The sequence below is a fragment of the Chlorella variabilis genome, assembly GCF_000147415.1.
Source record: "Chlorella variabilis unplaced genomic scaffold CHLNCscaffold_5, whole genome shotgun sequence".
Lineage (NCBI taxonomy): Eukaryota > Viridiplantae > Chlorophyta > Trebouxiophyceae > Chlorellales > Chlorellaceae > Chlorella > Chlorella variabilis.
Window position 1 is genome coordinate 801,365 of NW_005435083.1, and position 23,109 is coordinate 824,473.

The following is a 23,109-nucleotide window of genomic DNA, read 5'->3' on the forward strand; positions in this document are numbered from 1 at the left end:
GGTACGTTGCATTGGCAACTTGAGCAGCATGCATGAGGCCAAGCAAGTTCCACAGCATGCGACAACCTCCCTTGGATGGCATGTTGCAGCCAGTGCGTGCAGGCCGCGCAAATCACATTTGAAGACTTCTTCATGGCTGACCTGGCCATTCCGCCCCTGAAAATTGTTGGCTACGAGGGCGTGCTGGGAGCCTCTGCCATGCTGCTGCTGGTGCTGCCTATCGTGCAGGTGTGTTGGCGGTGTCAAGATGCCATCAAGAACACAACGGCCGATGCATTCCAGCGGACTCATTCCCACCCGCCGCCCTCATTGTTTCTGTTGCTTGTGTATCTGCAGCGCCTGCCCGGCGTGGATGGTCAGGGCCTGCATGAGGACTCTGTGGATACCTGGCATGTGAGATTGCTGCCAGGAGTTGCGGCCGGACCCACCTCTTCCTGCGGGCCTGTTCCAGCCACTTGAAATTTGCAAGTTCTTGCCGCTTTGAATGGTAGTCCCTGAGCACCCGCACTGCAGATGATCACGCACAGTAGCGTGATTGCCACCGTGCTGATTGTGGATGCCATTGCGCTGCTAATGTACAATGTCTCGGGCATGTGCGTCACCGGCCACCTGGGGGCTGTATTCAGGTAGGTTGGGTTCTTGCTGTTTGCACCATCCAGATTTGGGACCATCTTTGGGTGGCTGCTCGCACAGCGTGCCTTGTGTTGAGCTGCAGGTGTGCTTTTGCTCGATGCAGGACGGTGTTGGAGACCACGCGCACCCTGTTTGTCTGGCTGGTGGACCTGGTGCGTGTTGGGCCTTGCAGGCTGCCAAACACATAGGGTTCGTGGTCTACCTAGCCACTGGCAGCAATCATGGTCTCTCCATATAAGTTTCCTGTGCAGGTACTGTTCTACACCCCTCTTGGCATGGGCAAGCTGGGCGAGAGCTGGAGCGTGTACAGCTGGATCCAGGCGGCCGGGTGAGCCCCCCGACTGGTGCTGTCCATTGCCCTCAGCCTGCCAGCAGCGGTCTGGTGACAGGTATAAAGCTGTTGCCCTGCCGCTTTGCAGCTTTGTGGTACTCGTGACGGGCACTGTGGTGTACGGCAAGGGCGACGAGGCTGAGATGGCCGAGGAGATTGCGGAGGGCCACTACGTCGAGGACACGGAGCAGACGGCAGCGCAGCCCACTCTGCCGCCCGTGGGTGAGTGGCAGTTTGTTGTATCGGAGTTGAGGCTCCGGCGCTGCCCCCTGGCGACAGCACAATGAACGCGCGCTTCCTGGACCCACCTCCTGCTGCAGCATCCAGTGGGGCAGTGGCGGTGCCGACTGCATCATCCCCCACAGTGGGAATCGCCATGGGCACTTCGGTGGGAAGCTTGAAATCGACGATAAACATCGGCGCGTTTTCGGGGAGCCTCAGCCGAAGCCTGGTTCGTCACAGGAGCTCAACTTTCCGGGAGGGAGTGTGAGATTCATTTGTTCAATGCTCCTGGAGGTTTACGGTGCCTCCCATGGACAGCAACTTGATCTTTCGCTTATGAGATTGCGTAATCCACCGGCCTCAGCCGTGCACGAGGGTGTGCTGGCCCAGCCACACGAGTCCTCCTTCAATCAATGTAAGTCATGCAAGGCAGTGGCTTTAGTCGTATTTGTGTTTGTGCAGTGGTGTAACACTGACTGCACTGACTGCAACAAGGGTGCACACCCTTCATCAAACTTTCAAAAATGCAGAGCTCTGAACGTTTTCCAATCGCAGCGCACGCATCGACACACCGATCCTTCATCCAAATGAACAGACTCCATTTGGAATTTGCAGCCAGGTCTTTGCATCATTGCAAGTGCCACGTGGCCTAGATGCGATGCTGGCCAGCCTGGAAACGATTAGCAGGGGAGCCCTAACAGGGGTGGCAGGTCACCTGCTTCCCTGTCGCCGTGTCCCACTCGGGCCTGGTCACTTCCACAGCGCGCGCTGCTCTCGAGCGGTGCGGCGTTGCGCCCCGCCAGGCGGCGACGGCGGTTCGCCGCCTTGTTCGCAGTGCCCTCGCTTACAACGTGCAGATTCGCACATCACGACGATCACTGTATGCACAGACGCCGCCGACAGCTCAGAACCCTCCAGATCCAGCCTGACAGCCTCCTGTGGGGAGGGAGTGGCGGCAGGCTTCCTCTGGAAAGTCGCTGCCACCGTTTCTCCCCCTGAGTCACCCGTGTTTGGTCACATCTTCTTCTTCTCCATGAGTGCAATTTCAATGCGGTTCGCCCCTCGCCACGTTAGCGCCAAGCGGACGCTGCTGTCCGCAGGACTGTTGTTTGCGGGCTTCGCGATTGGCAGTGTCTTCCAAACCCCTTTTCACGGCTCACGGTCCGGCTCCATGCAAATCAGCAGCACCTCCCGACAGGTTTGTGTTGCAAGCACAATTCGAGGGCGCTGTCTTTGTGTTGTATGGAAAGGGGGCTATCAGTCCGTGAGGAATGCTGGCGCTGCATGCAGGGAGTGGAGGCAAGCATCGGTGGCGGCGCAGGCGCGGCGACTCTTCACAGTGGGGCCGCCGCAGCGGCGGCAGCGCGGCAGGCATCTTTGGCGGCGCTGCAGGCCGTGCAGGAGGAGCTGCAGCTTCAAGCGGCCGCCTTTTGTGAGCAGCACCCCGATTTGGCTGAAGGCGCCAAAGATCTTCGGCGTGCAACGGCACTGGTGTCGCCGCCTGGTGGTGGCCCAAACGTCTCGTTCCACATGTGGGTATACGATGACCACGATTTCGTATCGGGATTCATAAACGACCTGGGCGGGTGGGAGCCCTTTGAGACGGGACAGATGTTGACCAAGCTGGCAGCTTTCCAGCAGGCATGTATAGCCTGCATGCGCTCCTCGCTTGCCGCGCGCCCGCTTGTGCGTGTCTCATACATTGTTTTTTTTTTGCAGAGCAGGGGGCTGGCTGCTTCGGAAGTATATCTGTTGGATGTCGGTGCCAACGTGGGCTGGCACGGCTTGGTCGCAGCGGCAATGGGGTACCAAGTGATCGGCTTTGAGCCAATGGACAAGAACATTGCCTGCATCCGGCGCACACTATGCGAGAATCCAGACATGCAGAAGAGATATTTATTGTTCACAAAGGTGGGGGAGACAGTTACACCCTATTATTGCATTGACCACTGTGTGCGCACCGCACCCACCCTTGTGTGGCATGCTTGCTTGCAGGGGCTGAGCGATTCGCCCTCAAAGTGCAGCTTCTATGTTGACCCTGCCAACAGCGGCAACGGGAACACAGGTTGCGGGGCGGATGCCCGTAACGCGACCATGGGCAGGTGAGATGTGCACCTACCTGCAACGACCTCAGCAACTGCCGAGCACACGTGGCTTGCACCTGAATGAAGCCAAGCCCAAGCAAAGGCGGAACCGAGATGCAGCTGCTGCCTGTACCTTTGCGCAGAAAGGTCAAGGTGGGGGAATTCGAGATGGCTCGCCTCGACGACTTGCTGGGCGACGCTGCAAAGGCGCTCGCCGGCCAGGCCGGGGTAATGAAGATTGACGTGGAGGGGTACGAAAGCAAGGTCTGCGGCACCTCTGCATAGCAGAGGCCAATGTGTTTGGTGTGCACATATCTGTGTCGAGGAAAAGAGGTAGATTTTCTACCCGTCCAAGCACCTCGCCACTTTTTCGCTGGCCCCTGCCCTGCTGCAGGCTTATGGTGGTGGCGCATGCTTCATGTCCACAGTTCGCCCCGAGTACATTCTAGCAGAGGTAAAGGGGAAGAGGTGCAAACGAGTGTGCAGCAGCAAGCCAGGCACCTCGGCATCTCAGGAGCTCCTGCTCATGGACGTGCCCGCTCCACCCCATAACTACAGATCAACGGGCCTGCCCTCGCAGCTGCAAGCGGGGCCACGTCCAACGACATGTTTGAGCTGGTGAGCATTGGTGGTACCACTCTACGCTTAAGACGTTCCTGGTGCTCGCCTGCCAGCTTTGACCGGACGCTACCCGTCAAAGCTGCTCTTCCTGCAGTACACCTCGATGGGTTACGAATTGCGCTTTGGAAATCAGGGGTTTGACTCACCCATACAGCCGCCCAGCAGCTTTGACAGCCTGGCCGAAAGGTCCCAGTCCTCCTGGCGAGACGCCAATTTTTACCTCACGCTCAAACCGGCTCTCAAGCCGCTACAGGCGCAGGCGCAAGAGCGCATAGCATCACCTTGAACATGGCATCGTCTCTTTCAGCTCGCACTATATGACGAATGATCACTGAGTGGGTGGGTATCAGGCGCTGTGAGGATAGGCTGTTTGGATTGTTGTTGACCCACTACTTCAATTGGGTTGACATCTGTGTGTTACCCGTATATGGGTGGCACTATGCAGAACCTACAAAATGCTAGAATCTGGTTTATCAACAGAAGCATGGCTTTGGCTTGCTGCAGGTATCACGGCACACCCTCGTTCAGATTTTGCACTTGTTCAGGTGGCGACGTTTGCATGAGGCAACCCAGGTTGTGTGTTTTTGTCGGCTCCTGAACACACCGCCCTGGAATCATAACAAACGCGGACAGACCAACAGGTCCAGGCAAGGAGGAGTCAGTGCCTGATGCATAACTTCCATGTTTTCCAACTCTCAAATGCTGAATAAGTTACAAGAGCAGACCATTGTGAAGGCAAGGATTGCAAGCACTCTATAATTAACAAACCATCTGCGGGTAGCTCAGTTTGGGGTCGAGGGCCGATCAGTCTGCACAAGAAAAAGCAGTCCAGCACGTGTCAATCCCATGGGAACGCACTGGCAGCCGGCAACAATTGACTGCCCCGCAGCATGCTGAACTGCGCGCAGCACACATGGCAGCAAACTTGCCATACTGCTTCTGCAGGAAGGGGTCCAGCGGCTTGCCGAGCGCGTACACGATGAAGCCGATATCCCTGCAGGTGCAATGGGAGATAGGCGATGATGACGCTCCGTCTGCCTGCACTTCATACACTGCCACCCGCCAACCCACCGCAGCTTGGTGTGGTCCAGGATGTTGCGGCCGTCAAAGATGAAGGCCGGCTTGACCATGCTGTCGTAGATGGCCTGGTAGTCGTAGCTCTTGAACTGGTCCCACTCGGTCAGCACGCAGATGGCGTGCGCATCGCGGGCCGCCTCCATGGGGTCCTACGCAGCGGGCAAGCACGGCAGGCAGCATGGGTGGCTCCGACTGTGCTTCTACCACCCTGGGGACGACAAGCTATGCACAGCCTGCAGCAGCCCCACCACCCTCACTCACATGGCTGATGGCGATGGCTGTTTTGGAGATGGGCGCCGACCGCGGGCTGGGGTGGTCCCACTCAAACTTCTCGGTGCCCAGATCCTGGTAGATCTGGTTGTCCTCCACCTCGGGGTCGTACACACACACCTGCAAGCCCATGGTGACACGGCTACAGCGAGAATGAGCGGCGCAATGGCATGAAGCTTGCCCAGCCGACTGCGCGTCCCTCCCACGCTTGCACAAGCAGCACAACAGGCACCCGCCAGCTCAAGTCATGCCACCCACATTGGCGCCATCCGCCATGAGGCCTCGGCAGACATCGATGGCGGGCGTCTCCCGTGTGTCGCCCGTGTCCTTCTTGAAGGCAAAGCCAAACACCGCGATCTTCTTCTTGGAAATGGTGTTGAACATGGCGCTGATGACGCGCTCCACAAACCGCTGCTTCTGGAAGTCGTTCATCAGAATGACCTGCGGGGAGGCGCGCGGGTGGGGTAAGCAGCTATGGATGAGCGCAACCCACAAGGCAGCAACACCAACAACAGTCGAGGTCGAAAACCCCCAGCATACTGAGAAAAGCCCAGCAGGTAACGCACCTGGTGCCAGTAGTCGGCCACCTGCTGCAGGCCGACCGTCTCACAGATGTACACCAGGTTGAGGATGTCCTTCTGGAAGCAGCTGCCGCCAAAGCCCACCGAGGCGTTCAGGAACTTGGGGCCGATGCGTGAGTCAGTGCCGATGGAGCGGGACACCTGCTGCACATCCGCGCCTGCACGGAGAGGGGACGGTGGAAGGCTTAGGTCAACGTCGCTGCCCATCGCACTCCCCTCCCCCCCACCCCTACACCACTGCCAGCACCCACCGGTGGCTTCACACAGCGCGGAAATGGAGTTGACCGAGGAGATGCGCTGCGCCAGGAATGCGTTGGCGGTCAGCTTGGACAGCTCAGCAGACCATAGGTTGGTGCACAGGATGCGATCCTTGGTAATCCAGTGCTCGTACACGCTGCGCAAGGGGAGGGCCATCATGATGAGTTAGTTAGGTTGGTATAGTAGTTGGGTTTGGTAGGCAGCTGACATTGAGATCAGCAGACACCTTGAAACGGCGCCAACACACCTGGCGAGTGTGGCGATGGCGGCGCGCCCCGACTCGGTGTCCTTGCCGCCAATGAGCACGCGGTCGGGGGCCATGAGGTCCTCGATGGCAGTGCCCTCTGCCAGGAACTCAGGGTTGGACAGAATCTCAAACTGCACACTGGGGTTGCTGCAGTTGCGGCGCAGCACCTACACGGTGAAAAGGGGGGGGGGGGTTACCGAGGGGATTCCAGCAGGTGCATGGGCATTTGGGAGGTCCTGCCGCCGGCCTCACCCCTACCCAGGCATGTCCACCAGCTGCCTGTGCACACCTTCTCAATGGCATCCGCCGTCTTGACGGGCACAGTAGACTTCTCCACAATGATCTTGCTGCTCTTTGAAACGGAGGCAATCACGCGAGCAGCGCCCTCCCAGTAGGTCAGGTCAGCGGCCTTGCCAGCGCCCACGCCGCGCGTCTTGGTGGGGGTGTTGACGCTGCAACAAGATAGTGGGGTGTTGGAACAGACAAGCCCGCCAGGACTCGGCCTCACAAGCCACAGCAAAGCAAATTGCACTCATGGCGAGGCAAACCATCTGCCTAAATGCCCATGTGCAAAACTCACCTGACAAACACAATGTCTGCCTCCCCCACGTGCTTGTTGACGTCAGTGGAAAAGAAGAGGTTGCGTCCTCGTGCCTCCTGCACCACCTCGAGCAGGCCAGGCTCATAGATGGGCAGCTTGTCGCTGTTCCAGGCGGCGATGCGCGCCTCGTTGATGTCCACGACCACCACCTCGATTTCGGGGCACTTGAGGGCGATCTGGGTTGCAGTGGAAAGATGGGAAGAGCGGGCAGAGGCGGTGACGGCAGGGGTAACACGCTTTCACGACGGCAGAGGCAGGCAGGGAGGCAGGCACGACGCAGCGCCGCCACCGGCAGGTTGCAGCATAGCAGCAGCAGCTGCCCGCACGAGAGGCTCTTACCATGGCCATGGTGGGGCCACCTGGGAGCCGTGAAGGAGGGGGGAGGGGACGGGCAGGCAGGCATTGCGCGGGTTATCACAAAGAGTGGACGGAGAGCAGGGTGTGTGGCTGCACAACCAAGCTGCGCAAGCCGACATGCATGTGATGGAGCCCAATCAGGCAGCAAGAGCAGGCACGCAAACTGCCGCTGCTGTCTGCCAATCTGCCGCCGCGCCGCGCGTTGGCGGCGGCGGCACGCCACTCACCCACATAGCCGGCGCCTGCAGGCAGCAGCGGCGGCAGCAAGCACGCGCACGCATGTCATTGATAACTGAGAGGACAAGGCAGGCCATGGGCCAGCCAGATCGGCGGGCGGCTGAGTTCAACTGCTGTTGCCCCCCGCGCTCCTGGCAGCAGCACCCCGCGGCGAATGCCGCGCTGCTGCTGCTGCCAGATGCATGCCCCCAGGGCCCGGAGGCTGTGAACGGCGAACAAGCCGCCATCTCGGCCGCGGCCCAACCAACCCCAAGCAGGCAGCGAATACTGACCAATGCATGCTATCTTCATGGTGCTCGAGTTGGGGGTCGAACTGACGAGGTTCAGGAGTGAAGAGAGAGGGCTGGAGGGGCTCGAGTGAATTTTACGTTGCGGGACACGAAGTACAAGTGGAGGACAACTGTCTCGCTTTTGGGTTGCGTAACGTGCAAAGAGACCGAATTGCCTAGCGTATACCTCACACCTATGGCCGAGGCAGCATACGTGAAGCACCGGGTGCCCGAGCTGTGCCGCCACTTCCTGCGAGGCAGGTGTAGGTTTGGTTCGGCCTGTCGCTTCTCCCACCAGCGAGAGGACGTAGCGCTGCCATTTGGGCACCGCCAGTACGTCCAGTCCCAGGTGGGTCCCTGTCGGCCTTGGACGACCCAGGCTTTGCCCAGGGCAAAGGAGCAGGTTTCGTTCTTGACTTGCAACGCCTAACACCTGTACTGATCTGTGCTGCAGGCCAGCCATGCCATCCGGGGCAACGAGGGCGGCTGGCGCTTCCGCGTGCTGTCGTACAACGTGCTGGCGGACTGCCTGGCCCAGGAGCACAAAGAGCTTTACACTTCAGCCCCACGCTTCTCGCTGGAGTGGTCTTTCAGGAGCCGGCTGATAATCAGGTGCAAGGTGGCGGCATGGCGGAACCCCCTTGAGACTGGCTGCTGCTGGAGAGCATGAGCGCACTGTTCTGTTTCTGCCATGCCTGTAGGGAAATCCTCCACCACAGCCCGGACATTGTGTGCCTTCAGGAGGTCGATAGGTTCCCCGAGTTTCAGCACGCGCTGCAGCCGCATGGGTGCGTGATGGGTTTCTATGTGTGGCACTCGTCACGCATTTGCCGAGCTGGCACCCGTGCTGAAAATGACTGGTCGGCCTGCCGACTCCATGTGCAGTTATGAGGGCGTGTTCACAAAGCGCACAGGGGACAGGAGCGACGGGCTGGCCATGTTCTGGCGCATCAATGCCATGCAGCCAGGTGTGCAGGGCTTCAACCAGCCCACGTGGAGAAATGGAAGTCCATCGTTTGAGCAAGCCAAACGAAACGTGTGCGCTGGGCTGCCACCCTAGCTGCAGTCGATCAGCGCTTCCTCAGGTTCAAGGACCTGGGCATGAAGGACAACGTGGCGCAGCTGCTCGTCTTCCAGCGGCGGGTGAGAGGGAGCAGTGGCCAGACCAGCAGCGACGGCAGTGCTGGTAGCCTGTCTGGGCAGAAGCGCCGGCAGGCTGAGAGTCGCCACCTGCGCTTCGACAGCAGCAGCGAAGGCGAGGCACAGGATTGGGTGGAGGATGCAACTGTGCCAGCTGGCGCAGGCTCGGCAGCGGCACCTGGCGGGCCACCACTGCTGGTTTGCGCCCAAACCCACGTTCTGTTCAACCCGAAACGCGGAGATTTGAAGATAGCGGTAACATTGCTGCTGCTAGTACTGTCTGTACTGCTGCCTGCCACTCGCGCGTGGTTGCTTCCCCCATCCCCTGCCCCAGGAAAGCCTGCTTGGCGCCGGGTTCTTCCTGCGCTGCAGCAAGTGCGGACGCTGCTGGAGCACGTCAACAGCTTGTGCCTGCAGCAGCAAACGCGGTGCGGCCGACGTGCTGCTGCAATGGTAATGGGTGATTTTAACTCCACTGCTGGATCTCCCATGCATCAGTTTTTGATGGCGAGCGAGCTGGACTTGAGCCAACACGATCGCCGCCGCATGTCTGGACAGGTACCTGTTGCTGGGAGGTCTGGATAGCCCCCCAACATTACACTGATTTGCTGTGAACGCCATCGCATTGGTTTAGGTGGAGTCCAGAGGGCACGATTGGAGAGCATTGCAGCAGTCGTTCTTGGAGCAGCAGGGCGCCGCCTGTAGCAACGTCACCAGCCAGGCGCCTGCTTCCTCCTGGCCCGGGCAGCCACCAGCCCTGGTGCTGGGTGCAGCGAGTACTGCGCTGTCTGGCCGCGGAGAGTACCAGCGGCAGCTGCGGGGACCACCATACTCGCCGCCACTGGAGCAGCACAGCCGCGACAGCATGCGGCCGTGGAGCGCAGCAGACGCCCGCTTGGCGGCGGGTGGCGACGGCAGCACGTTGATGGCCCGGCACCCTCTCACCATCGACTCGGTATACAGGGTAGTGACGGGACAGGAACCGTACACCACTGTACATGACAAGTAAGATTAGCATTCCTGCGAGCTGCCTGCTGTCATCCCTCTTTCGGTGGGTGCATGAACCACCCTGGTGGGCCCCACCTGCAGGTTCATAGGCTGTGTGGACTACATTTGGTACACCCCAGGGGACGGCTCTGACGGTGCGGCACACGACTATCGTCTCCTGCCTCTGGGCGTGCTGCAGCCGCCGCCGCTGCAAACTCTGCACTGCGCGTTGCCCTCACCATCCTGGCCCTCGGATCACATCTCGCTGGTGGCCGACTTTGCACTGATCTGTGCGGAGGCCCCGGCAGAAGCATAGGCATGTGTACAAGGTCAACAGTTTCCCCTCTGAACATCTGCCCAGTGCCTGACGACTGCTCATGTAACACCTGCCAGCTCGCTCCACGATGCGAGCCTCTCTCTGGCGCTTTCGCATGGACCCTTCATGATGCCCCCGGCTGGTCACTCGTACTGATCACTCGTAAATCTGCACCAATGGAACGGCAGTCGGGTAAGGCAACCAACAGGCACATAGTTATTTCGCATTACCACCTCGCTGAGCTGCACCAAACGGAAGAGAAGCTGCCGGTGAGTTTCACCTGGCTGAGCAGCACCGGAGTGTTGTCCACAAGACCCTCGGGGAACCACAGGCCCAGCTCGCGCTCAGCGCTCTCGACACTGTCGGACCCATGGATGACATTCCGTCCGACTTCAATGCAAAAATCTCCCCTGCACGAAAGTTGCAAAAATGGCTGGTTTTGAACATGCTGAAGACGAAAATCTGGTCACATTGTTCAGCCAAGCCAAAACAGTCGCTGCGCTCACGCACCGGATGGTGCCGGGAGCAGAAGCAGCCGGATTTGTGGCACCAATGATCTTACGACCCTGGAAAAGAAAATGAATTGGCTGAACAAAACATGAACACTGGCAAACGCCTTGCTTGTCAAAGAAAGCAGGCCAGAGGGCGGCAGCTGCGCCAAACCTGCGCCACCACATCCTTGCCCTCCAGCGCAATGGCCACCACCGGTCCAGAGGTGATGTACTCAACCAGCGCTGCGTGGGGCGGCGGGGGCGGGGGGGGGGGGGGGGGGGGGGGGGGGGGGGGCAGGTGTGTGAATCGATTGCAGGGGAACGGTCAAAATGTGGAAGACCAGGCTGCGCACCCCCAAAGAAGGGCTTGGAACTGAGGTCCGCATAGTGGGTCTCCGCCAGCGACTTGGAGACCGTCAAAAACTTGAGGCCGCGAAGGATGTAGCCCTGCAGCAAGATCATCCAGAGGACATGTAGCGATGCAACTCTGCCATGCGGTCCCAGCTCGGTGCTGGGCACGGCTCGCAGTGCTGGGCGACTCCCGTACCTTGGCCAGGAAGCGCTCCAGGATCGGCGCAATCAGGTTGCGCTGCACGCCGTCTGGCTTGATCATGATGTAGGTGCGCTCCTGGGGCGGGGGCACAGCAGGGGTTGGGAAGGGCACACAGGCGGGTGGCGACATGGGCAGGCCAGACGGTGCGAGGTGGAAACACCGTGACCCTCCCAGGCGCTGGCTGGAACACAACCCAGCCGGGAAGCTGCTGTGCGTGAGCGCTCTTTGAGGCAGATGGCGATCACCGGTGGCCCGCCCCTCCCAAGCCATCAATGCGGCATGGCCAGCAAGCTACATGCCCTGACCTCGGCCAGGCGACAGCTGAGCTGCAGCAATGACTCCAAGCCATGCGGTGTGTACGCATGCACGTGTGCTCACCATGGTTGCACAGTTGCCTCTCCACTATTTCGATACAAAAGGGGTTGAGTAAAGCGATCGAGCGAGTTTTGGGCATGCGCCAAAGGGCCTCGAGAAAGCAACAGCACAGGAATACATCGCAGCAGCATGCAGGCAGAATGCTGCATGGTGGTCGACATTAACGGCGTTGTTGCATGCCAAATCACTCCGGCACACAGCTAATAGGAGCGTGCTGCAGGCTTGCAGAGCCTGTTTATTGCCGGCACTAGGCTAGTCCTGTTGCTGTGTTTCCACAAGAACTGAACTGCGGGAGAATAACAGCAACAGCAATGGACGCGTCGGGGTTGGCAGTGGCGGCGGCGGCACCGGCGACAGCACCCCAGACGACCGCCATTCCGGCGGCTCGGCAGCAACCAAGTCAGTTTGACAGCAGCAGGTTCAAGCTGCACAGCCAGGGGGCAGAGGCGGTGAGTGATCAGGCGATTGATGTTAACGTTGCCTGCTTGCTGCCTCCCTGCCGAAGCTGCTCCTGCGTCCCCTCCTAACGTGCAGCGGGTGTGGGAGGGCAGCCTACATGCCGGGCCCATCATCGTCAAGCAACGGTTCAGCAAGCAGTATCGGCACCCGCTGCTGGACGCCAAGCTCACCGTTTCGCGGCTGAAGCAGGAAGTGCGCAGCATGATGCGGGCCCGCAAGCTGGGGGTGCGCACGCCAGGTGCGGCGGCAGCTGGTGGCGCATGTCATCGGTGCGCCTGGCCAGTGGAGCCGCAGCGCAATTGCAGACCCTGCCCTGCTGGCACCGCAGTCCTGCACCTGGTGGACCATGTGGCCAGCTGCATCTACATGGAGCGGGTTGAGGGGCACAGCATCAAAGCGCTGCTGCAGCAGCGCAGCCTGGCAGAGGCAGGTGCGAGACATGCACATGTTGTTTTCTTGGGGGTGGCATGGGGGTCATGTGATCAGGTGGCAGGCGTTCAATCTGTCTACAGACGGTCTGGGTGACCTGCCACTATCCGCTGCTGCTGCCGCCCTGCAGATCTAGACACGCTGCTGCTGTCTGTGGGACGTGCGATTGCCAAACTGCACGACGGCGGGCTGGTGCACGGGGACCTGACCACCAGCAACATGATGCTGCGCCAAGCGGACCAGCAGCTGGTGGGTTCTTGTCCGTGGGGTCAGCCTGCTCAATTGCATGGGTTTGAACGACCTCATTTGCCTGTGGCTGTCCCAGGTGCTTATAGACTTTGGGCTGAGCTACAACACCACCATCCCAGAGGACAAGGCGGTGGACCTGTATGTGCTGGAGCGGGCATTTGCCAGTGCCCATGCCGAAGCCGGAGCAGCCATGGTACGTGCTGGCGGTTGGAGCCGCTGATCGTGCAATCAGGCCTCCTCAGGTGGACGTGGCCTCATTATGGCGGCTGGTACTTGCTTGCAGTTTGACAAGATCTTGGAGTCCTACCGCCGTGCTTCCAAGTACTGGAGCGGCACTCTCAACCGATTTGCCGAAGGTGGGGCTCTCCCAAAGTGGTATTGGCGCTGTCCTGCCCGCGTTGTCCCCGGCCTGCAGGCACTGACACGACAACTGACTGCTGATCGCAGTGCGCATGCGGGGGCGCAAGCGGGCCATGGTGGGATGATGCGATTTCCAATTGCAGATGTTGAACAACTCCATCCTGCATTGATTTTTGCCCACCAACGACTCTGTGTCCAGCCCAGGCAGCTGCTGGTTTCTCCTGCAATTCGGTCTGGGCGAGCTGCAAGGCAGGCCGGCGCATTGGGCTTGATTGGCTAACGATGGGCAAAAGGCACGGCAAAAAACGCAGTTGGCGCTCCTGAGGAACGTTGACGTGGCTCTGGGATGGGAGCTCGCGCCGCTGCCCTGCAGTACGCGGCGCCGCCGCCGCTGTATTGCCGGCGGCCAGTTATCGGGTCGTGTAGCCCGAACCTCATCCTCCGCCAGGAGGGGACCGGCGTGCGCTAGCTCGCGAAGCCACCACCACGTCGTGGACGATTGCTAGCCGAAAAGGCGTTGTGGTTCCCTATCTCTACCCTTTTCTTGGCTTTTCATAAAGCGGGACATCAATGGAAGAACCCATCGCGCTGCCGCCCAGCATAGAGGATGTGCCGCCACCGGGCCTGGCGCTGGTGGAGGAGCTGGACAAGCTGCTCCTGGTGCAGGTGCGCCCGGAGTCTGTGGAACCCGCCGATAGGCTGATGTGTTGCAAGATAGCTGATGTGTTCCAATTGGCATGTCATGGTCTGTTCTTCCACTGCCGCACCCCTGCAGTTGCGTGACGGACGCAAAATCATAGGCACGCTGTGCTCATTTGACCAATTTGCCAACTTGGTGTTGTCAGGTGGGTGAAAAACAGCTGACCCATTAACAGCTGCCTGATGAACATTACAGTTCCGGCATCCTGACTGTGGCCGACCGAAATGTCGCAGGCGCCAAGGAGCGCATCATAGTGGGGCAGCAGTACTCGGAGATCCCGCTGGGCCTGCATGTTGTCAGGTGAGCTGCACGCCGTATGCATGGGCCTGATCGAAGCTCGGAGGTTTGCTCTGACACGAGTCCAGCATGGAGAGCACGCGCCCTCCCTGTGCATCTGGCTGTGCAGGGGCGAGAACGTCGTATTGCTGGGGCAGCTGGATGCAGCAAGAGAGCCGCCGCCAGGCCTGGAGTTGGTGAGTTTGCCTATCGCATTACTGTGGCTCCGCTCTCCACTCGTGACGCGTCCACCCTGATGTGGTGCAGGTCACCGAGGCGGCCATCAAGCAGGCGCAGCGGGCGGAGCGCGAGGCAGAGAAGATGAAGGGGCTCATTCTTGCACGCTTTGACTTCCTTTCAGACATTTGATCCGGCACCACTGCACTGCGCCATCAGCTGTACTTTACACATCAACAACGTCGAACTTACACTAAAATGCAGCTCTGGCAGTCGATTCTGCATGAAGACCGTGCTGCCTCTTGAGCCAGTTGGTGAAAGATTGCTTCAACTACCGCCAGCTATGGAGGCTGGCTGGCCGCATAAGGGAGAGAGCCTGGCAGCTGGAACTGCACCCGGCGTCCCAGCCTGCCTGCCGTGGGTTCAGCACGCGGTGGCGACTGCTGCCGCTCCTGCAGAGAGCCCTTCAAAATGCTGCGACTGCCATGCTGCTGCATACTCTTTGGGAACCCCTGCTGCAGTCTTGCTCTTGCATCCGTCTGGCGCCCTGCAACACTGCCTGATGCTTCGTTCTCGGGTGCGGTTGCTGGCTGCACCTCCTGAAACTCCTGTGGAAAGCCAGCCCACCATTGTGGCGGGAGTGAGGCCGCCTGGCCAGACAGTGGCTGCAGAACGCCCTGTGTTGCGGGCAGTCCTCCAGCTGAGGGCTGCATGGACAGCAAGAGGAAAGGGCAAGTGCACCTGTTCCATCAGAGATTCGGGAAGTCTGGGGTCAGTCCAGAGGGAAACAGCATTGTCACACATACCTTTGGTAGTGACAATAGCGATGCCACCGCGCCGCTGCTTGTAGCCTCGTGCCGCTCGCTCCTGGCCACCGCTGCCCGCCTGCACAGCTTGGCAGCCGCTCGCAGCGCCCCCGCCTCCTGCATGTACCCTGCCTGTGCCAGTGCCGCAGCTGTGTGGCGTGTCGTCAGGTTCTGCATGGCATGAGGTAGCGTGCTGGTGCACCCGGTGGTCCTGCACAGATGCGTAAGGTTCTGGGCACAATTGTCGATTGAAGGCGTAACATCCATAGCTTGCGCAAATACAGCATTGGCAGCAGCGACGTGGTGATGACAAGTCCTTACCGCCACTCATTCACTGTTCGTTGCTGCCATAAGGGGTGCAGAAACGCATGCACTGCTGCTAATGCCATCAAAGCTGCAGGGCTGGCAGCTCCACTGCGCAGAGAGGCCAACACCGTGGCGGCCGGCTGGCACAGCAGGTGTGCATCCCTCCACCATAATCGTCCCTGCAACATGCAGGATCATGTGTCATACAGTGTTGGCAAGCGGTGGACCGACTGTAAGAGTAAGGCGCCGCCTCAAGCAGCAGTCACGAAGCTGTTTGGCTACCTGTCTCCACTTACCTAGACCATGCAAGTGTGCAACCACCCACCTCCATGACCAAGCAGCACTCCCGATACACTCTCAGCGCGTCCTGTAGGCAGCCCTGCACCTCTTCAGCAGCTGCAGTCAACTCCTGCAGCCGCTGATGCGTTCGTCTGCAACTCGTCTCGGTCTGGTGCAACTGCGCCTCCCGCAAAGTCTGGGGCAACATTGCCTGCCGCCGCTGCTGCAGGTCGTGAAGCAGCTGCTGCTGTCTCACAACTGCTGCTGCGACCTGGATGAGGGCGCTCGACAGGTGCTGCCATACTGCAAACAGCGTGAACAGAACAAGCAGGGAGTTACAATTCAATCGCAAAGCGACCAAATGGAAATGACTTACGCAAGCCAGCTGCAATGCACTGCACCTCTTAGCTCCACAAGCGGGGGGAGCCACGAAGGCGGCTGGGCATCAAGGTAGGAGCTACACCCTCCAGCCACCTGTGCAAGTGGCAGCGGCTGCTGCTCATGCAGAGCAAGCAGCGTCAGTGCTGCTCCATGGCACGAGGGGTTGGCCGCCAGCAGCTGGCAGCAGCAGTCTGCGGCCTCTGAAGCAACCTCCCGAGTCAGGGCAGCTGCAGTCTGCTGCCCTTGTTGCTCCTGCGGCTGCACGTCTTGGGTTGACTGGCCAACCAGTAACAGCGCCACAATGCCATCAAAGTCAGTGTTCAAGGGAACTTGGTGCCGCAGCAAGGACACTGTGGCCAGAGCGTCTGCATCGGCAAAAGGAGGGTAGCCCGATGATGCGATTGGCATGCCATACGGTTGCAATCAGCACCCGGCAAACATATGCACCGTAAAACTCACTGGTTGCGCCGCCTGCTGCCAGCTGCAGCTGAGCCAGCACGTGTGCCATATGGCTTCCTTCAGGCTGCTGCTCAAGCACTCCCTGCACAACCAGGTGTGACTAAGAATCCTGTCACTGCCTGCAATCCAATACATGCTCTTCACTGACTATCCACCAATCCCACCCACCGCTCTGCTAGCACCACCCGCTCAATCCACCTTGCAGCACTCCACCGCATCCTGGTGCAGCTCCTTGGCCATTCTGCCGCTGCGCGCCCATGCGTGTGCATCATGCCGCCAGGGCTGCCAACCACCAGGGTGCGGTGGCACGCTGCGGCGATGCTTGTTGGGGCTGCCCAAGGGCTGTGGGGGGCCTGGCAGGAGGTCTGCGCCTCCACGCATTGTCTGCAGCGCAGCAAGAGGACCCCAGGCAGATGGTGGAAAACGTATGAAGACAAGGCGCAGCTACACGCAGGATAACAGCAGGAAAAAGCAGAGCAACTAATGGTTTAGCGCACCTCTGCCCAGGCATCTGCCCTGATGCTGGCCATGAGTGCCCTCCGCTCCCCCTCGGCGGGGGCTGTGGAGAAGGTCTGTGTGCTCAGCAAGTCCCACGCGTCTGTGGCGTGCCCCTGCAGAAATTTGCGCGTGCATTGTCACACTTGGAGGAAACCGTCACAGCCATCGAGTAGAATAGTTTTAACCGGTGTGCAGCATGTTGCACCTGTTCCTTGCTGAACTGTGCAAGCTTCAGATAAACCGTCTCTTTGCCCGCTGGTGCCAGCTGCAAGGCGGTGAGCACAGCAGGGGGGCAGATGAGGCAGCTGCGTTGAACCGGTTCTGTGGATGGCCAGACTCGACTTTCTGGCAAGTTGGGTTATCCTGCACAATCGATCCCACCTGGTAGGCCGCCCATTGCTTCAAATACCGCAGAGACTGCTCGTAGCTTAGCACGCCAGGATGCTGGCTCAGCAGCAGCCACCCTGCGCATACCACATAACACAGCACCAGTTGTGTATGTTGGTGGGTAGGTGAGTGGTGTGTGTATGTGTCGTGCTGGCGGTGGGGATGATACCTGCCTGTCCGCACCTGTTCCCAACGCCTCGGCCAGGCGCGCGCGGCTGTCGGGGTGCCGAAACATCCACACGTCGCTCAGGTTCTCAGGCCGCTGTAAACAAACAAAAGGCAGAGACCTGAAAGAAGCAGGCAACCCCTTACTGGATCATGCAGGCAACAGATGCGGCACAGGCAGCATGGTGGCAGGCCCTACGTCACAGGCCATCAGTGTGGCCACCAAGCCAGCAAGGCGGGTCCAGTCTCTGGTGGCCGCATAGTGGCGCAGGAGGAAGACCAGGTTGCCGATGTGCTGGTGCCGCGCCTGCATCATTGCAGGTGACATGCCATGGGGGACCTGGCATGGCAAGCCGACACCAGCAGGGCCGAATTGCACTAACATATTCAAAGGAGGAAGTGAAGAGCAGCTCCTTGTTGTTGAAAGTTCGAGCCAGTCGACGTGCCGGTTGGTCCTCTTGGACCCCATGTGAGCTTGGGCTGCCAAAATGCCCCTGCCGAGCCCAATCATCGTCGTCTGAACGTGCTTCCCGCTCCTCTTCTTGCGGCGCCGCCATGTCAGTGTCTCTGTCTACGCTGATTTAGGGTGTTCGAAAGCTGGGGGTAGCATTGCAGGAATGCGCGAGGCCAAGAGCTGCTGCCGACAGCTTGGTGCTGGCTGCCTGCTGTGTGCGGCGCTGCCATGTCAGCGCGGCACCAAAACCCAAAAGGCTCCTGTTCATCCTTCCTGTTCCTTCGCTCGGTTCCCGAAATGGGTACAAGCCAGCCAGCTGAGGTAGAGAGCAGTCCCCTGCTCTCCCCAGGGGGGCAACCTCACGGCCTGGGGCTGAACCGTGCCGTCTACACCAGTGCTGGTTACTGCACATCTAGTACAGCGCTCGTGAGTTCAGAGAGGTCTCGGAGGACTATCTTGCGAAAGTCGGGGAGAGCGGGGCCTTCTGGCTCCGCTCTACCCCCCTTGCACCCATCGCGTGTTGCTCTTGCACGTTGCGGTGGTTCGAGCGACCTGCGTGCAGCCGGCTGCAGCAGGGTCCGCCACCAACCCGCCCGCCACCGCTTCCTGCATATTGTTTTACGCGCCCTCCTCCCCCCGCAGATCCTGCTAAACAAGGTGGCGCTGTCGTCCTTCCAATTCAAGTCGGCCAACGCGCTGCTCTTCTCCCAGTGTCTGCTGAGCGTGATGGCGGTGCGGATCTGTTCCATGGCGGGAATTGTCAAATTGGAACCCTTAAACAGCCACATCATCAAGATTTGGCTGCCCGTCAACCTGGTGTTTTTGGGCATGATTGGAACCAGCTTCTGGGCGCTGCGCAGCCTGAATGTGGGCATGGTCACAGGTGAGGCCGCGTGTGAGCGGTTGCTGACTGCAGCCGCCCGCAGCAAAAACCGCGATGGCCATGCTTGCAGTGCTGAAGCAGCTGACAAACCTGTTTGTGCTCGGCGGCGACTATCTGCTGTACAACCGCACATACAAACTGAATGTGTGGGGCTGCGTGGCGCTGATGCTGCTGGCCGCCATCTGCGGCGCCGCCACTGATCTGGTCTTCGACGCCCTGGGCTACCTCTGGCAGATCATAAACTGCATGTTCACGGCTGGCTATGCGTTGTACATGCGCGGTGCAATGGACCGCGTGGCCAAGCACACCAGCGATGGCAAGAAGCTGGGCGAGTTCTCCATGGTGCGTCTTTTCCCTGAGGCGGCCTGCTCCTGCCCAGGTCGTCCACCGCTCGCTGCCCGCTGCTCCCTCCAGGTGTTCTACAACAACCTCCTCAGCCTCCCATTCCTACTCCTGATCATGGCAGCAACGGGCGAGGCGCAGACGGTGTGGCAAGAGCCCGATCTGCACAACACCACCTTTTTGCTGGTGGCGGGCTTCAGCGGGTTGATAGGCTTTGCAGTCAGGTGGGGATGGGTGTACAGTGGTGGTCGCCGCACCGTTGCCGTCATACTCATGTGCACGACACTGTTTGCTCCCTTGCGCCGGCTCCTGCAGCTTTGCCTCCCTCTCCTTCCTGAGCAGCACGACGCCCAGCATCTTTTCGCTGGTTGGCAGCTTGAACAAGGTGCCGCTGGCCATCATTGGCCTGCTGGCCTTCAACGTGCCCTGGACGCTGCCAAACATGGCGTCCATACTGGTCGGAACGTTGGCGGGGGTAGTGTTTGCAGTGGTCAAGAGCAGGAGCTAGGACTCCATGCTTCAGGAAACGTTGGATTACGGTATTATTGTCATGTAATCAATCACTCTGCCTCCCCCCGTATGGCAAGCTGGGAAAAATGCTGGTGGCGCCGGCGGCGGCACGCTCGAAGTACACCAGCAGCACGGTGGTACACAGGGATCACGCTGGTTGCCTGTACCTCGACCATTCTCGAACCACATCCTCCAGCATGCTGATTCGACGACCCCCTGCGAGCCATGTTTCTTCTCGGAGTGCCAAGCTCCGACGCCTGTTCATACTCGCCGCAGCAGTGCTCTTGGGCTTGACGTTTTGCCTACAAAAGGTGCAGATGCGTCTGTCGGGAAAGCGATACCCTCTAGAGGCAGATAGCGGTTTTGGGGCGGCGGCGGCCGCGGCGCAGCTTGAGAAGCCCATGAACGAAGTGCAGGACGCTTTTGAGCGCATTTATTCAGGTAGGTACAAAAATGCCTTCGTGGATCCCCCCAAAAACAGCAACAGACACTCAACACCCGACCGCAGTGGCCCGACACGTGTAGTGATACTTCTAGTTGCTGTGGGTGACTGCCAGCTGAAATGAGGGCCGCCTATTTGCTACAACAAACTTGTTTTGCCCCTCACTGAAGTCCCCCATTTTCACGCACTGCAGACCATTTTTGGGGAACAGATGGCAATGGAAGCGGGCCTGGATCCTTGCCGAACGCGACAGTCGGAACTCGTGCCGTTATCAGGGATTTCGTGCTTAGTCATGCTGATGTTACGTCCATGGTTGATGTCCCATGTGGGGCAATGGCATGGATGCCATCACTGCTGGGAGAGCTACAGGCCATCCGTCCGGGTTTCCGCTACCTAGGCCTCGATGTTGCCCGGATGGTGATAGCGAGAAACAAGGAGGCATTTGCCAGCCAGCCAAACTGGAGTTTTGGAGTTCTGGACATGTCGACTCAGGCGGTGCCTGGCAGTGGCTACGATTTGGCTCTGACGCGCGACGCGCTGCAGCACCTGCCCTGCCGCCGAGTCGTGGCTTCCCTGAAAAATCTGGCCTTCTCAGGGGTGAAGTATCTGCTGATCGGCAGCTACCGCTCGAGTGCAAATGTGGACATCCGCACGGGAGCCTACTTCTTGATAAACCTTGCGCTTCCACCTTATGGAATACACCCTGACAGTGTTTACGATGAGAGACACAAAGAGGACAAGCTTCTCTACTTCTATCGGGTACTCTGTGGCCGGGCTGGGGGCGCTTGCAAGACAGCAGAATGTTCCCACCCCACGCCCCCTTCCCATGCTTGCCCCACCACCCAGCGCAGGCGTCGGAACTCCAGAAGGAGGACTTTGCGGCCATGGCTGCTCGCTGCGGTGGCAATGAAACTCAATAACCAGGACGTTACACACAATGAAGACCAATCCTACACGCAATCCGTATGAAGGCAATTTTGTTCTTTTCTTGTTGCTGGTTTGCCGTTCAATCATGCACATCGCCCAGCTGTGCTGCCCACTCTGCCACGGTTGGAGTGTCGACGGACACCGCCCGCAAGTCGTACAAGTTGGCCTGCTGCACCTCGTCGGTGGACGAAGCTGTGGCATCCGACAGCACCGTGACTTGCGGGTAGTCCAGCGCGATCGCGTCCCAAGCGGTGCCACGGATGCAATTGGGTGTCTGCGGGGAGCAGCGAGCGGTGGCGCGAGAGAGAGGTGCTCTGGGGCGGTTGAGCAGTGTGCGCGGCGAGCTGCCTGGGAACACAGCGTCAGCCCCAAGACCCGCAACGCGAGCCCCAAGACCTGTAGCGCCCCTGCTTTCTGCACTCGCCTGAACCCCACAGATCACCACGCGCCCCACTCCCATCCGCCTGCATACTCTATCCAGCTCGGTGTCAAAGAAAGCGCTGAACCTCCTCTTGATGACGATCCGCTCGCCGGGACGCACCGCCAGCCCCGCTACCAGCTCCGCTCCTGCGAGGGCGAGGCCTGGCAGCTGGGCAGGCACGGCACCAGAGGGCACAGGCCCTCAGAGTCGGACAGTCAGGCAGGCCCACCTGGCGTTCCCCTAACCGTGGAGCTCCTCCCCAGCCTGAACATGGGCTCTCGGAACAGCTCCACATCAATCCCTGCAAGGTGCATTTGGCAGATGAATTGTTGAGATCTTGAGCAGGCCGACAGGTGCAAAAAAGGGGGGCCCGACCTGACGGGTCATGCTCCCGAATCACCCAAATGATCTCCACAGCCTTGCGGCGTGCTAGCTCCACCGCCGCGATCACGGCAGGCAGGCAGGCCATGGCACCCTTGACGCACAGCACCGCATCCGGCAGGCAAAAGTCGTTCTGCGGTAGTGCGAGAACATGTAAACTATAACAAAAGAGTAAAAGGGTGGCGTCAGGCGGAAGCGGCGGCCGCGGCGGCGGCGCCGGGCCGGCAGCGCAGGCAGCGGCACAGCAGCCGGCTTCGACATGGAGAGCGCTCACACCTGCATGTCGATGACCAGCAGCACCTCCTTCATAGCGCAGTGTGAGGTCGGGGGCAAAAGTTTTGGTTGCGTGGGAATTTCCAGATGGAAATTGGCCGAGCAATGGGCCTACCTGATATTCCCAGGTAGGCCTCCCGGTAAGGATGTGCCCCATGATGGGCATGATGGCCCCCCACCTGGAGGGTCATTGGGGACATCATCCTCAATCATGCATCATTCTCCCTCCCGTTTGTTCTGTTGGCATCCCAGCAACCGTAATATGCTTTCTAGGACATGAGCCACCACTTTAGGGTGAAGGTGGTTAGCAAGACCACGGCCCCCAGGCCTCTAGACGGGCCACAGCCAAAAAGATCCCGTGCAAGTAGACCAGGACAACAAGCTCCCTTCAATGTGCCAGGGCAGGCCAGGCGGCGGGGTGAGAGGGATGACAACGAGGATGAGCGAGCACCCAGCGGCTTCTTAGGCTGGGGCGACCGGCAAGGACGCAAACGTGATCACTGGGAGGCTCGGCTCGGAGCGGACGTGGATGCCTTCTTGGCCTCTCTGCCGGGCCGGGCGGCGCAGCAGCGGCAGGAGCGCCAGCAGCAGCTCCAGCAGCGGCAAGCCCAGCTGGCCAGCATGGAGCCGCTTCCTTGCCACTTAGCAGCAGAAAATGGCAGCTGCTGTGAGTTGCACAAGACGGGCAGCCAGGCAGCTGTGTTTTATGGGCCGCTCGGCGTGGTGGGCAGGCTCACGTTGCCGGTATGGGAGTGCAAGACGCATGGGCGCCCCAATATCACCGTGCACCCTCTCCAGATCAGCTGTGTGCCGACTGCGCCAGTCAATAACACCAAGCTGCTTGATGTGGAGCTTGTCAGGCAGTTCCGCTTGCTGCAACTGCTCACGGCGTGGG

General features: G+C 59.8%; 10 protein-coding genes across 10 annotated transcripts in view; 6 read left to right on the forward strand and 4 right to left on the reverse strand.

Annotated features, from left to right (window-relative positions):
• The window catches only part of CHLNCDRAFT_142917 (hypothetical protein), a gene marked incomplete at both ends in the record, with an annotated part of 5,006 nt that extends 829 nt beyond the window's left edge, over positions 1 to 4,177 (forward strand). The window contains 11 exons of the mRNA XM_005849481.1: positions 90 to 228; positions 337 to 393; positions 514 to 626; positions 737 to 785; positions 885 to 961; positions 1,053 to 1,182; positions 2,579 to 2,772; positions 3,414 to 3,534; positions 3,665 to 3,724; positions 3,829 to 3,888; positions 3,986 to 4,177. Of these exons, the coding sequence (XP_005849543.1) occupies positions 90 to 228; positions 337 to 393; positions 514 to 626; positions 737 to 785; positions 885 to 961; positions 1,053 to 1,182; positions 2,579 to 2,772; positions 3,414 to 3,534; positions 3,665 to 3,724; positions 3,829 to 3,888; positions 3,986 to 4,177 (1,192 nt within the window). The remainder of the gene's footprint in view (positions 1 to 89; positions 229 to 336; positions 394 to 513; positions 627 to 736; positions 786 to 884; positions 962 to 1,052; positions 1,183 to 2,578; positions 2,773 to 3,413; positions 3,535 to 3,664; positions 3,725 to 3,828; positions 3,889 to 3,985) is intronic.
• Positions 4,178 to 4,589: 412 nt separating this feature from the next.
• On the reverse strand, positions 4,590 to 7,838 carry CHLNCDRAFT_59627 (hypothetical protein). Its single transcript, XM_005849745.1, has 13 exons — positions 7,792 to 7,838; positions 7,510 to 7,524; positions 7,265 to 7,284; positions 6,905 to 7,101; positions 6,614 to 6,776; positions 6,325 to 6,491; positions 6,071 to 6,213; positions 5,805 to 5,977; positions 5,497 to 5,679; positions 5,230 to 5,358; positions 4,963 to 5,117; positions 4,821 to 4,885; positions 4,590 to 4,700 (listed from the first exon to the last, which is right to left on the reverse strand). The coding sequence occupies exons 1-13, from the start codon at positions 7,808 to 7,810 to the stop codon at positions 4,696 to 4,698; spliced, it is 1,434 nt and encodes a 477-aa protein (XP_005849807.1). The 5' UTR covers positions 7,811 to 7,838; the 3' UTR covers positions 4,590 to 4,695.
• Positions 7,839 to 7,984: 146 nt separating this feature from the next.
• On the forward strand, positions 7,985 to 9,385 carry CHLNCDRAFT_50978 (hypothetical protein; the record flags this gene model as incomplete). The annotated part of the gene is made up of 6 exons (XM_005849482.1): positions 7,985 to 8,137; positions 8,243 to 8,400; positions 8,490 to 8,576; positions 8,674 to 8,756; positions 8,855 to 8,931; positions 9,263 to 9,385. 6 exons carry the CDS (start codon positions 7,985 to 7,987, stop codon positions 9,383 to 9,385), a joined length of 681 nt encoding a protein of 226 aa, XP_005849544.1.
• Positions 9,386 to 10,021: 636 nt separating this feature from the next.
• On the reverse strand, positions 10,022 to 11,685 carry CHLNCDRAFT_30376 (hypothetical protein). The gene is made up of 7 exons (XM_005849746.1): positions 11,654 to 11,685; positions 11,270 to 11,350; positions 11,076 to 11,169; positions 10,895 to 10,965; positions 10,742 to 10,797; positions 10,512 to 10,641; positions 10,022 to 10,399 (listed from the first exon to the last, which is right to left on the reverse strand). The coding sequence occupies exons 1-7, from the start codon at positions 11,654 to 11,656 to the stop codon at positions 10,388 to 10,390; spliced, it is 447 nt and encodes a 148-aa protein (XP_005849808.1). The 5' UTR covers positions 11,657 to 11,685; the 3' UTR covers positions 10,022 to 10,387.
• A 276-nt stretch (positions 11,686 to 11,961) lies between these two features.
• Positions 11,962 to 13,272, forward strand: CHLNCDRAFT_48645 (hypothetical protein; the record flags this gene model as incomplete). Its single annotated transcript, XM_005849483.1, has 7 exons — positions 11,962 to 12,099; positions 12,185 to 12,347; positions 12,438 to 12,539; positions 12,669 to 12,787; positions 12,864 to 12,951; positions 13,030 to 13,143; positions 13,235 to 13,272. 7 exons carry the CDS (start codon positions 11,962 to 11,964, stop codon positions 13,270 to 13,272), a joined length of 762 nt encoding a protein of 253 aa, XP_005849545.1.
• A 617-nt stretch (positions 13,273 to 13,889) lies between these two features.
• Positions 13,890 to 14,492, forward strand: CHLNCDRAFT_21126 (hypothetical protein; the record flags this gene model as incomplete). The annotated part of the gene is made up of 4 exons (XM_005849484.1): positions 13,890 to 13,992; positions 14,081 to 14,147; positions 14,254 to 14,320; positions 14,391 to 14,492. The coding sequence occupies 4 exons, from the start codon at positions 13,890 to 13,892 to the stop codon at positions 14,490 to 14,492; spliced, it is 339 nt and encodes a 112-aa protein (XP_005849546.1).
• Positions 14,493 to 17,019: 2,527 nt separating this feature from the next.
• CHLNCDRAFT_142923 (expressed protein) lies at positions 17,020 to 17,894 on the reverse strand (the record flags this gene model as incomplete). The annotated part of the gene is made up of 5 exons (XM_005849747.1): positions 17,020 to 17,142; positions 17,235 to 17,294; positions 17,411 to 17,493; positions 17,600 to 17,678; positions 17,781 to 17,894. The coding sequence occupies 5 exons, from the start codon at positions 17,892 to 17,894 to the stop codon at positions 17,020 to 17,022; spliced, it is 459 nt and encodes a 152-aa protein (XP_005849809.1).
• A 438-nt stretch (positions 17,895 to 18,332) lies between these two features.
• CHLNCDRAFT_20838 (hypothetical protein) lies at positions 18,333 to 19,768 on the forward strand (the record flags this gene model as incomplete). The annotated part of the gene is made up of 5 exons (XM_005849485.1): positions 18,333 to 18,461; positions 18,678 to 18,918; positions 18,989 to 19,260; positions 19,333 to 19,484; positions 19,576 to 19,768. 5 exons carry the CDS (start codon positions 18,333 to 18,335, stop codon positions 19,766 to 19,768), a joined length of 987 nt encoding a protein of 328 aa, XP_005849547.1.
• A 924-nt stretch (positions 19,769 to 20,692) lies between these two features.
• CHLNCDRAFT_142925 (hypothetical protein) lies at positions 20,693 to 21,132 on the forward strand (the record flags this gene model as incomplete). Its single annotated transcript, XM_005849486.1, has 2 exons — positions 20,693 to 20,971; positions 21,064 to 21,132. 2 exons carry the CDS (start codon positions 20,693 to 20,695, stop codon positions 21,130 to 21,132), a joined length of 348 nt encoding a protein of 115 aa, XP_005849548.1.
• Positions 21,133 to 21,218: 86 nt separating this feature from the next.
• CHLNCDRAFT_50982 (hypothetical protein) lies at positions 21,219 to 22,380 on the reverse strand (the record flags this gene model as incomplete). Its single annotated transcript, XM_005849748.1, has 6 exons — positions 21,219 to 21,413; positions 21,582 to 21,706; positions 21,790 to 21,861; positions 21,936 to 22,074; positions 22,218 to 22,244; positions 22,330 to 22,380. 6 exons carry the CDS (start codon positions 22,378 to 22,380, stop codon positions 21,219 to 21,221), a joined length of 609 nt encoding a protein of 202 aa, XP_005849810.1.
• Between the last annotated feature and the right edge of the window lie 729 nt (positions 22,381 to 23,109).

Coding starts and splice junctions, on each gene's coding strand:
- CHLNCDRAFT_59627 (XM_005849745.1), bottom strand. Junction 5,978..6,070: donor CGCGCTGTGTGAAGCCACCG/GTGGGTGCTGGC, acceptor CTCTCCGTGCAG/GCGCGGATGTGCAGCAGGTG. Junction 5,118..5,229: donor CAGCCATCGCCATCAGCCAT/GTGAGTGAGGGT, acceptor CCCGCTGCGTAG/GACCCCATGGAGGCGGCCCG.
- CHLNCDRAFT_30376 (XM_005849746.1), bottom strand. Junction 10,798..10,894: donor GCAAGGATGTGGTGGCGCAG/GTTTGGCGCAGC, acceptor TTTCTTTTCCAG/GGTCGTAAGATCATTGGTGC. Junction 10,642..10,741: donor TCTGCTCCCGGCACCATCCG/GTGCGTGAGCGC, acceptor ACTTTCGTGCAG/GGGAGATTTTTGCATTGAAG.